The sequence below is a fragment of the Aquila chrysaetos genome, chromosome 7 (assembly GCF_900496995.4).
Source record: "Aquila chrysaetos chrysaetos chromosome 7, bAquChr1.4, whole genome shotgun sequence".
Taxonomy (NCBI): Eukaryota; Metazoa; Chordata; class Aves; order Accipitriformes; family Accipitridae; genus Aquila; species Aquila chrysaetos.
The window spans coordinates 45,018,908-45,033,664 of NC_044010.1; the positions used below are offsets into that span (position 1 = coordinate 45,018,908).

The window sequence follows — 14,757 nt, forward strand, 5'->3', positions numbered from 1 at the left end:
GCTGTACTTTGTAATGCAGTGGACTTTATCAGCCTTTTTTACAGTCTGCCAGCTTTCAGAGATATGTAGTTACATGACATGGGTGTGCTTCCTTGCCTGGCTAAGAACAGCATACACTGACTGCCACTATCCCTTGAATTTTCAGCTAGTTTTGTTTTTGTTTAAAACTGGATTAATATAGTGTTATTTCTTTGATGCTAGCGCTTGTTGCTGCCTCTATCTGCCCGTTCTGCCTGTTGTTCTTTAGCAATAAATAATTCCTGCTCCTACACCAGTGAATTCCATGCTTGCTAATCCACTGCATTATGGCTAATGAGATCAAGCTGAGGTAAAAATAATCCAGAAATTATTCACATATCCCAGGAATTCACCTCTGAGACTTCTGTTCTTGCAAAATAAGAGTCTTCTATTTTCTTCTGATTACATTTACCTGGAAAGAATGAAGCCTAAAGGAGTTCCCTTGATGCCGTTGCCTCCACGGGGCGCATAGCTTCCCGTGGCAGGCTACGTGGTCAGCCCCTGCACATGGCATCCCTTCATCGCTGCAGACCTCTCCTCCTGCTTCTTTTTTTCTTTATGTTTTCTGCCCCAATGGCAAAGCTACAGCTCTGTACAGAGGTTATTACCTCTAGGAGTGGTGAACAGAGATTTTGATCTCTGCAGCTGTAGCTTAAACATATTCAGGCTGTGTGGTGGGAAATGTTCTTGTACATTTGTGTTAGCCCATGGTAGGAAGTTGACTGGGGAAAAAAAACCCAACCCAAATTCTACCATATGAACTGATTGCAAAAGGCGTGAGCCTATAGACCCAAGCTATGAGTTCTTTTCTTTCCTCCTGTACAAGCTGTGCGGTGGTGTTTCTATGTCGGTGACTGAAATGTGAAAGTTCAGGGAGATTGTGAAGAGCCCAGGCTGAAGTTCGCTCATCATGAGAGCAATTAGAGGAAGACTGTTTAAAGGTACCTTTGCCGTGGTATCTGGGTGCCTAATTATAGTAACCAGCTTTGAAAAATCTCACCCTGCACATTTACCAGTGTGTTTTGAAAACACCACTGCAATATCCAGGTTACTTGGAAACACCGATGGGCTTTCATGTGGAAAGCTACCGTCTCTCTCATGCTTTTTTCCCCAGGTGGAGGAAGGTTTCTAGTAGGCATTTTAGGGGTTCGTGTCTTTTCCCCACATGGTAGGCTCCTGGGAGGTGATTTGGAAAACATGAAGCCAGCTCAGCATACTGTACAGCAAACCTTCAGGGGGGACGGACACCTGGTTTTGTCTTCCCAAAGCACGGTCTTTTTAACGTGTTTTGGTGGAGAAGGGAAACAGAGCTCAAGAAAATGGAGATGCCTTTTCCCTTTGAGTGAACTGACCAGCTCACACCTGCTGTGTGAATAATAGAAATACACAAAGGTCCAAATGCAAATAAACAAAACTATTTAACTTAGAGGTGTTTCTGCAAACCGGTGTTTGTTCTTCATCCTCCTGAGCTAATTATCCCCTGGGGCTTTTTATCTCTTGCTTTGGTGGCCAGTAAATCTGTGAAATGAAACCGAAACTGGTTTGAAGATGGAATTTTCCCCCCCTCCCTCCCTGTTTTCGGTAGAGGTGTGTACCTGTGCTTTATTCTGTTACCACCCATGGCGAGCGTTTCCGATCGCAGAAAAATTCAGAGCGCGGTAGGGCGAGGCCTGAGGGACAGGAGAAATGCACCGGGCTGTGCTCCTACCCCAGAGCCCACGTCCACCATCTGCAGCCTTCCACCCTCTCCTCCACCAGTTCCCTACGGGCACTGGTCTGGGCTCTAAAGCCCTTCACCAAGGTTGCACTTAGCAAAAACCTGCTCGACAGCAAAAAAACTTAGCCAGGTCTTGGGGGGGAAAAAGGAAAAAAGCCGTGGGAGGGAGTCGCGTCTGCTTTGAGTTTGCTTTGAGTGAGATTAAACATTAGCGGCGGGCACACTAGTCATGTGTTGTTTTGTTTCAGATAGCAGCTAATGCCTTTATTTAAATTGCAGCCACTTCTCTGAAACCCGAGTTCCAAAAAAAAGCACGTTTAAGCAATCCTGCCCAGGCAAGCAGAGCAACCGGGCAAAGCCGACTCTGTTACGTGAGGTGAGTTATTTAAACCGAGGCAAACGGCTGCGTGCTGCAGGTTTCATCGGCGTCAGTCGGCGCGTGTGCGTGCACGGCTGCGTGTGCGCGGCTGTGCGTGCGTGGTTGTGCGTGCATTCCTTCAGCTCAGCTTTGGTTTCCCCAAGGAAATAAACCGCCCGGTCAACTGAAAGGAAGGGAAGCGTGAAGCACATCTCTGTGCTAGCCTCCAGCCCGGGGTAACGCTGCGCGGCGGTGAGTTACGCAGCGGTTTCCTGAGTCCCTGCTCAATACGTAGCTGGTGTTTTCCCTGCAGCTGCGTCAGCGAGACCTCCGCCTTCGGCTGGCCAGGCTCCAGGGTGGCAAGGCTCCCAAAACAAAACACCATGTGCAAGAATGCATTAAAGCACCTGCGTGTTCTTTGGGGGGAAAAGTTTGCGCTGGCTTTTTGAATTACGTTGAGAGCAAAGGCTCTTCAAAAGAAGAGGGGAGGGGGAAGGGTTGTTTTTCTCACCTATGTTATGTTTTAACTCAAATGATGTAGACAGAAAAAACCAAAACAACCCTTCCATGCTGTCGCTATGGCTACGGCTCGGATCATTGTGCGGGAGCCTGCAAGCAGGAAAATGCCAAGCGGAGAGGGGGCGGCGAGCCCGGCGCTCCTTCTTCTTGCAGCCGGGTACAGTCCTCCGCCGTGTCCTCCAGCCACAAGTTTGTCCGAGGCCACCTTTCCATCCCCACCTGATAGGAAAGTGGAAACGCTGCAATTGCAAAATCTTCTGCTGGCTGGCTCGGCATGAGGAGAACTTCCCGGGTCATGAGCTCGAGAACAAGAAGGATCTTTGCACCTCACCTCCGCGGAGATGTTATCAGCGCTGTCATAACACCCGCTCTCTAACTCTTCCCCAGAGGCTGGCACGCTGCAGCGCGGAAATAGGGTAGCGCAGAAAGCTGACATACCTGCAGGCCCCACGCAAGCCCTGCGCCTGTGCTGTGATGGATTCCCACTGGCGCGATACCAGTGACCAGCTCAAAGCCTACTGGTATTGCTTAGCCCCCGTCATAACGCTCGCACTGCAGCTTGGCGGTGTGATTGTGATCCTGGAAACGAAGAAAGTCGAGCCAGGTGAGGTTTCTGCCGTGCCTAAACCCACAGAAAATACTCTGCTGTACGTCTCGATTGTAGTCACAGAGTCACGTTGGTCCCCCAGTAGATTGAGAAAAAGTTATTGAGGGAATTTCCTGAGGCATGGCATTACCACATCGCTCTGTTGGAGACTCTGTTACCATAACTGTGAGAGTATTTCCACTGGTTTTAAAAACCCTGCCTCTTAGTAGGATCCCGGTGAAAGTCACATCTGAAAGGTTAGTCCTTGTCTTTACTTGTGTGAATGTTTAAAATTATCACAGTTGGCTAGAAAAAGGCTTCTCATTTAGCGCTGCCTTGCTTGTTTTCTGTGACTCCCTGAGAATCTATTTATTTCAGTGGAATTTGTTTAGAGAACGGCATGGTAAACTGCATTGGCAGAAGATGATGAACAAGGTATGATAAACACTTCTAAATTGATTGAAAATTTGACTAAGCTGCTTACTTTCCTAATTATAATGCCTAATTAGTTAGCTTGTTCCAGTCAGTCATGCAGCTTTGATAGCCTTATTGTGCTCCAGAAGTCTGGGGCCTGAGATTTAAGCAGGTCTGTCCTAGATACCTAATGAACTGTTAATTTGAAAATAAAAACATTCTTAAACTGCTCCACTAGTAATCACCTTCTGGACTGATACACGGAGCCAAAAGCACCAGCTTAAAATAGCTTCAAACCAGATTCCACGAGGACCGAGATGCACGAGTAGGTGACCGTAGCTCAGAGAGTTACCAGTGAAGTTACCGCAGCTACACCGGTGAGAAGCTACAACACCCTGACGCTCACTGAGAGCTGCTGGAGACCATCTCGTCCTTCCCAAACTGCCTCCAGAGATAGTTCCCGGGCTGGTTCATCGGGTGGGCTTACTCCCACCTCCTCCGGCCCACTGAATTGCAGAAGAGGACAGGCTCAGCAAGAGCGAGTAGGGAGGTTTGTAGCCTAGCATTTAATCCGCTGTCAAGCGATAAACAGAGATTTCTGTTCCTCTCAGGCAGGAGAGGGATTTGAGCCTGAGGCTCCTGCACATGGTCGAAGCTCTAACAGCTGAGGTGCTGCACAGACACGGGGAGTGTCTGGAAATGACTGTTTCTTATGCAGAACCTGATCTGCTAAATCAGGGTAATTTACGTGACAGATTCTGGGCTCAGCCCAGCCTGTGTTTGTCCAGACAACCACTTGGACATATGCTACCTTCTGCTCTCTTCCTGAGCTCCTCTATTTCTTATTGCCCTTCTCATTCCTGAGGCAACAGCTGACAAATGTATCTCACACCTGGGCAAGCTGGCACACTCCTGCCTACGCCTTAGTTAAAAACAAAAACAAAACAGAAACCAAGCTCAGTTTCATGCTAAATGCCTTGCACAGCCTGCTGCTGGCACTAGCCAGAGGGACATCTTATTCTTAAAATTAGTTTAACATTACCCACGGTGGAAGCAGTCGCTCCCCACTGCTCCCTAAGATGAGGAGACATCTTCTAGATGACACATGATACATGCAATGAACAAAATCTGTTTAAAAATTTGATTTAAACCAGTGCACGTTACAAGGCAGGTAAGCCTCTTCCCTTGCTTTGAAGTGAAAGCAGTGCTGGCCAAAATTGAAGCCTTTTATTGGAGGGTTACCACAAAGCAAGAGGAAAGCAGTGTAAAACTTGCACGCATCCACTTTCACCATCAACTTACCAGAAGGGCAGACACAGTATTGCAAATTTGATAAGTTTGTTTCAAAGCCGATGAAAAAAATTGATGAGCAGCATTGTTTTCACTTACTGCTGTACATAGGCTTGGAACACAGAGGATCTGCTTTCCACTGCTTAATACAGCAGTTAATTTCAGGCAGCTCACCACTGCCACGCACTACACACCACTGAGGCACATGCAAAAATTGTGCACAGCATCTGAAATCACATACATAAACCCAGATTACCAGAAGCATTCAAGTTTGATGTTTTAAGAGTCACGTAAGGGAGTTTTGTGGTTTGTAAAGATACTTTCTCCTACTCCTGACCAGTCAAACCTACTTTTGTGATTTAGGCTTTGAAACTACAGCTGGATCCACCTTCCCCCTCAAGGTTACACGCTCCTGACCGAGGTGCTCTGCAGTTAACTGAAAGTCCCAAGGAGGCAATGCCACAAGCTCTGGATTTTCTGGAGCTGCTTTCCAGCGAGCAGAGACCTGTAGCCACATTTAGGGGCTCCAACCACACCAGCTGCAACCCCAGTGTAGTGCACTTGCGCAGAATGCTCTCTGGACAGGGTGCTCTGCACCACACAGCAAGTAGAGGTTGATCTCAAACCCCTCCGAGCACCCAGCTTCAGCACAACCGCTCAGAACCCCATCACCAGGTCCTGCGCACCTTTGATCTCTCTGGGACAGGGGTAAAATCAGGCTTCACTCCTGAAAATGTGTGGTTGAACAAGAGTCTTTTTATTAATTTGCATGTTATCTAACTGAAAACTGTATGTGAGAATTAAAGTCAAAACTACTGCCATGAAGTGAAAACACTATTTATTTTTATAAAAGGCAATAATTAAAACAAACCCTACCAGTGTGTACATTGTACACATTTGAATGACACTTACAAGAATGAAGTTTCCATATACAAAGATTACAAGCCCACACTGGTAAAGGATGCACAAAGCACATACACAACTTCAGAGATGCCTCAACTCCAGATCACAGTACCAATTACTCTATGACCACACCTGCATAGCATTTTCATTATTAGCATCCATACTACTTTATTCCACTACAAACTGTACACAGAAAGCAAGAAGGAGTTTATTCAGAGAGCATACATATTCGCAGAAAGAATTTATTTGCTGGAATAATCTCTCACTCTTCTGTTGCCATCTTCAAGAGATATTCTTTGTCAATTTTGAAGAGCCTCCACCCCTCCTCAGTGGACAGATCAGAGGCACCCCTTCTCTTATAGAACCTGATGGACGGTTCGTTCCACTCTGCAACAAGGAAGTGCATACTGCTGCAGCGGCACTTCACAGCAACCTGCAAAAGCGTGCAACATGGCATGTTTCAAACAACAGCCCCAGATGATAAGCCTAGTGAGAACTGGCGAGACTACTCAGCAACTAACTGTATCACCATAAGTCATCAAGTTCATTCCGTCAGCCACTTCGGTACTTGTCACTGTTTAACAGACTCTAGACAATGTTTTAAGCTGTCTAGTGTCCCATGACCTCCTTTAATTTAACTCTTGAGTAGTGCCGAAGGAGCAGCTCGCTCTCATGCAGTTAGCAGAAAAGCAAGAATACTGCCTTGCCATGTGTCCTCAGTTCTGCTAGTTTAGACTTATCACTTGGACATACCTGACTCAAGTTCTTCAGAATTTCTGACCCAATGCCCAGTCCTAAAAAAAAACCACAAACAAACCACACAACAAAAAAATAAGTTTTAATTTTAAAGAAGCACTGTAGGAAGCAACTCATCTAATTCTGTAATACATACCTCTATACTCTGCCATCACATAAAAATCTTCAAGATACAGCAGTTTTCCAATCCACGGATCGTAAGTGAAGTAATACATGGCAAAGCCCACAATGCAGTGTTCTGAAACAAAGGGTGTAACTTCAGCTAGTCTGAATTTAAAAGGCAAGAATATCAAGTCTTACATGCATATTTAAACATACAGATTCTCTTTCTGTGACATGCAGACATTTGCTACTAGGTTAGAATTAAGAATGAAGTTTGCAAGTAAGCACACAACTGAAAATACAGGTTCTGACAAACTTGTGTCAACCTAACAGAATGAAGATTGCTCTTGCCATACCCTGAAATCCTCAGAAGCACTAGCATGGTAAGTGCTAACACAAGGCTTTTTTCTACAAACAAATGCATACCCTACCAATCTATCGGTATTTCCACTCTGGAATACAAGCAGAAACTTTACACAGCAGTTCACAGTCTAGATGATTGCCCCAACTCTGCTTCCTCAGCAACCAAAACAGTCGGTCAAACTCTAAAGAACACTGATCTTTCAATGTATATTCCTCAGTAACTACACTATGTGAGAAGGCATGCTCACAGGCCACCTTTACAGCAGCTTTTCCAGCACCTCAACTTATGTTTCCACTGAGAGCATCATGCCGGTTTCTTTACCTTCAGCACCATAAAGTCAAGGTAAGTAAAGCTGCAGCTTCAATTATAATTCTGTGGCTCAGCAGGGAAGAGAAACCAACTCTTCCAACTGCAGCCCACTGAAACCTAAGCCTTGAGTATTTTAACTACATCTGCCACAACACTCTGCACATACTCTAAGAGAAGCGTGCAAACAAATTTCTGATCTACTGTGTCTTTGGTAAAGGTTTGGGAATAGCACTTGTCCCTGTAGACCTTACCTCATATTATGATCATCTACTTTATTGTGTAACGGATCTTTTAGTTACCTCCCCGCCCATCCATGTACACGGAAGGGCCATGTACATGGCGAAGCTAGAGACTGTAACCTGAAGATTGGGGACAAATTAAAGAAAAAAATGTGATTCAACAGGATTACATAAAGGTAAGTCAGGGTCAAACAAGAAAAGCCATTTAATTAACTGGAGTCAAGTACATTACGTTATACCTGATCTTCCCACGCCTCCAGGATTAGCAACTACTTCAGCAGAGCATCACTATATGTTACTGCATTTAACAGTTAACCTACTCCTCCTACCCCAACTCACTGGCGGAACCTTACGTATAATCGATAACTTTAAGTATAAGATGCCTCTCGTATATTTAGCATCTAAAAACAAGTATCAGGAAGCCTCACCTTCAGACGACCACTGTTCTTTTGGCACTTCTGCAACCAGACAGTGGTAGAAAGGGTGCTCGCCAAAACCATCCTCAAGCAGTTCTAGAAAAGCAGAATAAATCGGCACCTGAGCTACAGACTCTGCCACTAGGCTACCAACCCGGCGAGCAGACGCCTCCCTTATACCTTTCTCAGTTAGCACCACTTGATCCTCCATGTCCTCGTACTTCGCTAGTTCCTGGAAGAGAAGGAGATGTGAGCGGACTCTCCCCGCTGCCGCTCCCCTATTGGCCGCTCCCCGCCCCCCCGCAGCCTTGCGCAAGAGCTTGTTTTTCCTCACACACAAGGGCAAGAGTCCCCCCCCGCCTTCCCCTACCCCAGACGGCTGCGGATCTGCCCCAAAACCCGGCCGCCCAGCACGGGGAGACCGTCGCCTGAGGAGACGACCGTCGCCTGAGGAGACGACCGTCGCCTGAGGAGACGACCGTCGCCTGAGGAGACGACCGTCGCCTGAGGAGACCTCCGCCCGCCTCGCCCCCCCACCTTGATCAGTCGCAGCAGGTCGGGGCAGTCCTCAGGACGCGCGGCGCGGATGCTGAACGAGGCCATTTTCGACGGCGCTTCCCCCTGCGGCCCCCTCGGCTGACGAGTCCCCGATGTGTGAACAGGAGGAGCAACTGCTTCTTCATTCGTGTCCCGGGCGCGGCGGCCACCTGCGGTCAGTCAGGCTGCGAGCATGTCCCGCCGGCGTTGAGCAGATCGGCGACCCTCCTCCGGCTCCCGCTCCCTCCCCGGCTCCGACTGTGCCGCCCGCCCAGCCCGCCTTCCCTATTTATGGACGAGGGCGCTCCGCCTCTCCCCGCACGCAAGCCAATGGGAACGCCTGCGCCGCTCGCCCTCAGCCAATGGTAGCGCCCCTCGCCTCAGTCTTGCCTCAGCCCGCCAGCAACAGCTGGTGCGGGGTGGCTCGTGACTCGCCCCCCCCCCCCGCCTCCGCCGGCGCGCTGTGGCGCCCCCTAGCGGAGCCGGGTGGCGCTGCAGGGTGCCCGGGTCAGACCCCCCCCCCCCCCCCCTCCCCGCTCCGCTTCTCCCTCAGCGGCCCGGGACGGGCGGGACCCCCCCAGCCCCTCCCGGGGAACCCGTCCTGGCGTCCCTCGGGGCTGCGGGCTTCTCCCGGCACCGGTTTCCAGGCTTCCACGAAAAGTGAGCCCGTCGTTGCCCCGGCGAGCGCGACTGCGCCTGACTCGGAGCTCTCCCCCCCCCCCCCGCCATCTTGGGGGTCGTGGCGCCGGCTGGGCCGCAGGCTGCGCGCTGAGGGCGGCTTTCAGCGGGGGGGGGGTGTGGAGAAAAGCAAAAAAAAGGCTCTCAACTTGCTTGAAATACTAAGTAATGATCCCTATCAAACCCTGCGGGGGGGGGGGGCGGGTCTCTAGTACCATGTTACGCCCCTGATGGAAAAGAGTTCAAAACATTGAAGTGTCACTTTGGGCTTGGGACGTTTTCGCGCACCGTGACCGAGCCGGTTTACCAGCCTGACTGGGGAGGAAGGGGTAGCGCTGGGAGAAGCACAAAGGGCAGGAGTGTTTCAAAACAGGAGGGATCTGCCAGCAGTCTGCCATAAGGGAGGCCGAGACTCCCTCCCGATGGAGGTACGGATGTCCCTGAGGAGAGAGGTGGGTGTGATGTAGAAATTCAGTTGGGGTAAACTCCCCAAAACGGCTTTGGAGTATGAAAGGATGGAGGAATTGCCCCCGGCCCAGCTCTTCCTCTGAGCATTACCTACAGACGTAGCTCTACTCCGCAGAGTGAGAGCTGGATCCTGATCCAGGTGACCATGCGTGTCTATAGACCTAGCAGCTAGGCCACCCCCAGGAGAAGCGTAATTCTCTGGCATACGCGTGGTTTTCTTTCCACCCTCTTCTATAAACTCCACAACTATCATGTCCATCCTTATATACTGTAAAGCAGCTCTTTATTTTACGTTTAGCTTAATCTGACTTGTTTTAACAGCCATTTGGGATATGGGAAGACCCTAAGTCACGCTACTGCTGCAGAGTAACAATCCTGAAAACCCGGATTCCCAAACACTCTCACAACACTCGCACCCTGTTTTTCAGTATATCCAACAATGATTTAGACAGAGGGGCCAGCACAGAACATAATACAAGAGAATTGTATAAAGAAGTGTGTATTCTGGTGGCTGGTGTCAGCCAAGAAAATCCTCTGGGAGACAGTGGAAAGTGCCTAGAGTCCTGGAAGAGTAATTTAGGATTTATACCCTAGGATTTTACACCCTAACTGGCTCTCAGTTTACCCTCTATTGGAGCAAAAATGGAGGTACCCAAAGAACACAAGTGTTTCCAAAACACAAAGCAACAGCCAATGGCTAGTAGTGGAAAAGTTAAGATTGTTTCATGAATTATGGATCTGGAAATCCTTCAGGACAGGGCTTTTGGTAGGGAAACTGAATCTGAATAAACTAGCAAAGAATAGACTCAGCCTAACTACACGCATTTAATGGATATACATTTTTTCAATCCCTAGAAATGACCTGACTGGGATCAGAAATGGGCAATACTGTCCCTGTGAAAGACTTAACAATGTTTGTGTTGTGTCAACGCTTTTTGTTTTGCATTTCAGAATGAGGAAGTCGTGCTGTCAGGAAACCTGTTGTGCAAGAGCACAGAGTGCCTGGTTTTTGTCATTCTCAAGTCAGAAAAATCATATGATTTTAGAAGCTGAAGTTTCAGGAAAAAAAAAAAGCATTTTCCACCTTGACTGTTTTTCAAAGTCCTGCTTTAACTTGCTCAGAAATATACTGATACAGTGTTACCCCAGTGAATACAGTTCACTGGAGTTAGTGTTCAAATTCACAAGGCAGAAGAAAAAACTATTAAAAAATTTCCTAAAGTATCAAAAATAGTTTCATGAAACAATAGGGAACGTAGAGAATTAAAAAAAAAGGAAAATTAAAAATACATAATTAAGATATCTAGATCTCAGAGACTATGCTGCAATTATTTAGTGATATGTTACTAGAGGTATTTTTTCAGAATAAGTAAGATTAGTAAGAAGGGTAAGAATATTTTACAAAAAGGTTCCAAAAGAACTCGGTAGTGTGAATGAATCAGATTGACGGGCCTTATACTTTACAGCTTCTTCCTTTTGTCTCAGGCCGGTTTGTCTTTCAGCAGGTTTCGTGCCATCTTGACGCAGCTGAGGTTAGTGGTGAAATCTCTAATGACTTGCATAGGGCTTGGATTTTATCCTTGAGTGGTCAGCCTGGTTAGTTGCATTTCTCTCCAAGGGAATGAGTAGCGGTAAGTCTCCTGAAAAGGATCAAGTTTTTCTCAAATTACGCAAACAGGTATGCTGGAAAGTGGTTAGCAAACGTGTTTAAGGTAAACCAACGTTGAAATAACCTGTTATAATGAAATACGCTCTGAAGTCTGGATTAGCTTGCTTTTCCGTTACCAGCCAGCAGCTTCTTCCACGCAGAACCTGCTGACTGTGAATCCATCTGCATTTCCACCAGGAGGGTTGGTACTTTGGTGTTTGAGGGGTAGAATGGTTAGAATTGTCTAAAAAGATCACGCGCCTTGTTTATCTTATTCTCATCCTATCTCCTCCCTAAATCTTACTTGTAAGGGGAGAAACAGAAAATTCTGCGCAAAACAGCAAGCACCACTTTCTTTTTTAGCATGCAACAGGAACTGGTATTAATGAAAGCACACACTGTGCTATGTATCTGACTGAGGCAAGTTTTCCCCACATCCTCTCCGGAGATGGAGGTCTTGTCTAGTCTCAAGCTACAGGAAACAGCCATGCTAGCTCCCCAAGATCCTTCCACGGCGATGCAACTGAGCAATTTATTCAGGGAGTTGTGGGACCTTAGCTGGACTTGTACTGATAGCATGTTTTTATTTGCATCTGAATGTCTGAATATCCTCTCTCCTTGGAGGCTGGACAGAAAGGCTCAAAGTGGGCACCACTCTTTACTGTTCAACTAATCAAACTCTCTTTACTTCTCGTATTTTAATTTTTGATTTCCTCCTTCGCTGGGAAGATTCCTTGAATTCCTGTATGAATGCCTCCCTCATGCCTCAAAGGTTCTCTGTTTATAATAAATAAAAGATGGAAGGAGAAGAACTGCTTATTCCACATTAAAATGCAGTGAGTATTTGAATCCAAATTGTATCTCCAAATTATATCTCCTGTCACATCTCTGGAGCAAAATACAGAAAATGCAATTAATATTCAGTATTGACCTGTAATTTTTCCAGATTAGTCTTTGGACAACATTCAGGACGCTCTTAGCATTTTCAACTAAATAATTTCTTCCCAATACTTAGAACTTGCATTGATATTTATGAGTTCACAGTTGCTTCCAGATTATTTTTTTCAAGCAACTTACAATTACAGTTTATCAACACTAGGCCGTGTTGAATTGTTGAATTCTGCTCAGAATTTGGGGCAAACACAAAATTAACAGTTTCAAATAATAAAACTACATTAATTTCCATATGCTGGAAATAAAAGGACAGTGATTTTCCATTATTATCTTTGAAGACATATTTTAGGTCATTAGAACCCTATTCCTGTAAGCTAATACATCTCATCTGTCATTTGTCATTATGCAATTTGATGAATTTGGGATTTAGACATAACTAATTATCTGCCTGCATCCACAAATCATCTATATCATGCATGCAAATAATTTGGGGTATAAAAGTTATAGAAATAAATGTTGGGAATAAATCCAGCCAGGCCTCAATTTTATAACTTTGTGTTTTGGGTACAGTAGAAGTCCCTTTGACGCTGATCCTGCACTATACTTAAATCAGTGTTCTTGGGTGCAGTATCTGAGGCTCTAAAAAGAAACCTGGGGAATTTAAATTTTTCTTTAAAACTAATGGGGGTTTGCACGATGAGCAGGCGTTTTTCTTACATGTCACAATCACAGTTTTGTCTTTTGGCACAGTCTTTTGCACTGTCCAGAGGCGATTCTTTTCATGGCATCTTGGTTTCTGAACCTTCAGCACACACCCATGCCAGATTTCCACATTTTTTCCCACGACCCGATGAACGAGAAGCTTTGCAATTAGCGCTCTCGACTTTTTCCTCTGTAGACACGCAGAGCTGCTCTACGGGCGGTCACGTAGCGAGAGGCGTGTGACTGTGTCAGCTGGCATATATACCAGGGCTGTAGCTGCGGACGGGACTTGTGACTGAGATGGTTGGGGCTGTGGCCCAGCTGAGAGGAGCTTTTCCTCCGTCGTGCCGCGCCTGCCGCTCTGCCCGCTCTCTGCCTCCTCCGCCGACGAGGATCACCCGCCGGGCCCCTCGCTTGCGCCTGGTTACACGTCCACGGAACAGGAGGGAAGCGCTCGCACCGCATCCGTGACAGAAAAACCGTGTTAGTGGCAAGAGTCGGTTCCGGGCGGGTTTCGCTCGGTGTGCGGGGCACACTTCAGTCTCTCGGTCTTTCAAAACAGAAATCTGCGATCTATCACAAGTCTCTTACGAAGAAGTCACGAATCCCATTTTTGAATTCACATAGCCTTAGTTTGTTTGGATGCAGTTTATCGAAACGAAGGTGACAGAGGAAAAGAAGACTGGTCAGGTGTTACTCTTGCAAATAATGGAATAACCTGCTTAATGGACTTTCACTGTGCGCTAGAACATCTGTTTGCTCATATCCTCGTACAATCTCAGTGGCGTCTTCGTTAAGCCCCTAGCAAGCTATGTTTAACAACTTCGTTGCCAACTCGTGCCTCCTCCTGCAAGCACCATTTCGCTGCCAAGTTGAACTGACCGGTGAGAACGACCACATACACTCCGGTCGGTGGGAAAGCCACGGCCTGCGCCCACGTACAAGCCCCTGGGGGCTGCCGACGCGGTTAGCGGCTAGTTCTCCGAGTTATATTCCTTACCGGCTCTACGGCGTCTGCGTGCGGACCCCGGCGCAGGCCGCTTGTCCTCTCTGCCCTGAGGTTCCTCAGTTCCCAGTAATAAAGGTAATTCTGGAGCATCCCATCTGCTGACTACCCCGCCTGCGGAAAGCGCACAGCTTATTTAACAGGGCCGCCTTTTCTTTAAACCTCCCCAGAGAACCCCAAAGGCTCTCAATTACCTTCCCTAAGAGTGCCACCAAGTGACCGGCCGGAGGAGGAGGCGGCGGCCGTGTCCCGTCCCCGCTTGCGCACAGCCCTGCGGAGACCCGCGCTCGCCGTGCTGGGGGAACGGCTCCGGTCCCGGTCCCGGTCCCGGTCCCGGTGGCGAGCACCATGCTGGCCACCCGGTAAGGCTGCCCGCTCCCCGCGCCGCTTAGCCCGCGGCCTGACGAGGGAGGAGGAGGAGGAGGAGGAGGTAGCGGTTCCCCCGCGGCCGGGGCCCCGCGGTACGGCGGAGGTGGGGCCGGGCCCTAGGCCGCCCTGACCCGGGGGGGTGCCGTGCCGTCCCCCGTGAAGGGGCTGTCGCGGTGCGTGTGTGTGTGCGTGTGTGTGTGTGCGCGCTCGGTGCGTGGGTTGGCGGGACGCCGTCAGGGCGCGGCGGCCGAAAACTGACAGGGCGGCTTCGAGCGATGGCGGCCGGCCTTGTCGGCCCCGTCCCGCCTGCGTGGGGAGCGGGCGGCGCCTCAGGCGGGCGGCGGGCTCGGTCGGACCCGGCGGGGGGACAGGGCGTTGGGCGGGAAGGGGTTCGCTGGCCGTGCGGGGGGACGCGAGGCCGGCAGCTGCGGGAGTCGAGGGGGGGGGGTTCACCGTTGCTGTTC

General features: G+C 48.5%; 2 protein-coding genes across 5 annotated transcripts in view; one reads left to right on the forward strand and one right to left on the reverse strand.

Annotated features, from left to right (window-relative positions):
• Positions 1-5,723: 5,723 nt before the first annotated feature.
• SAT1 (spermidine/spermine N1-acetyltransferase 1) lies at positions 5,724-8,813 on the reverse strand. Of its 2 annotated transcripts, XM_030020298.2 has the most exons (6): positions 8,529-8,812; positions 8,172-8,223; positions 8,004-8,087; positions 6,698-6,799; positions 6,559-6,599; positions 5,724-6,238 (listed from the first exon to the last, which is right to left on the reverse strand). In XM_030020298.2, the coding sequence occupies exons 1-6, from the start codon at positions 8,592-8,594 to the stop codon at positions 6,068-6,070; spliced, it is 516 nt and encodes a 171-aa protein (XP_029876158.1). In that variant the 5' UTR covers positions 8,595-8,812; the 3' UTR covers positions 5,724-6,067. The 2 variants fall into 2 exon arrangements, with proteins under 2 accessions (XP_029876158.1, XP_029876157.1); XM_030020297.2 differs by having other exon boundaries at positions 8,004-8,223; positions 8,529-8,813.
• A 5,339-nt stretch (positions 8,814-14,152) lies between these two features.
• ACOT9 (acyl-CoA thioesterase 9) overlaps positions 14,153-14,757 on the forward strand; it is a 28,651-nt gene continuing 28,046 nt past the window's right edge. For 2 of the 3 annotated variants that reach the window (XM_030019623.1, XM_030019626.1), the window contains exon 1: positions 14,153-14,286. In XM_030019623.1, coding sequence (XP_029875483.1) covers positions 14,273-14,286 — 14 coding nt within the window. In that variant the 5' untranslated portion in view covers positions 14,153-14,272. The other variant, XM_041124941.1, reaches the window with a different exon arrangement.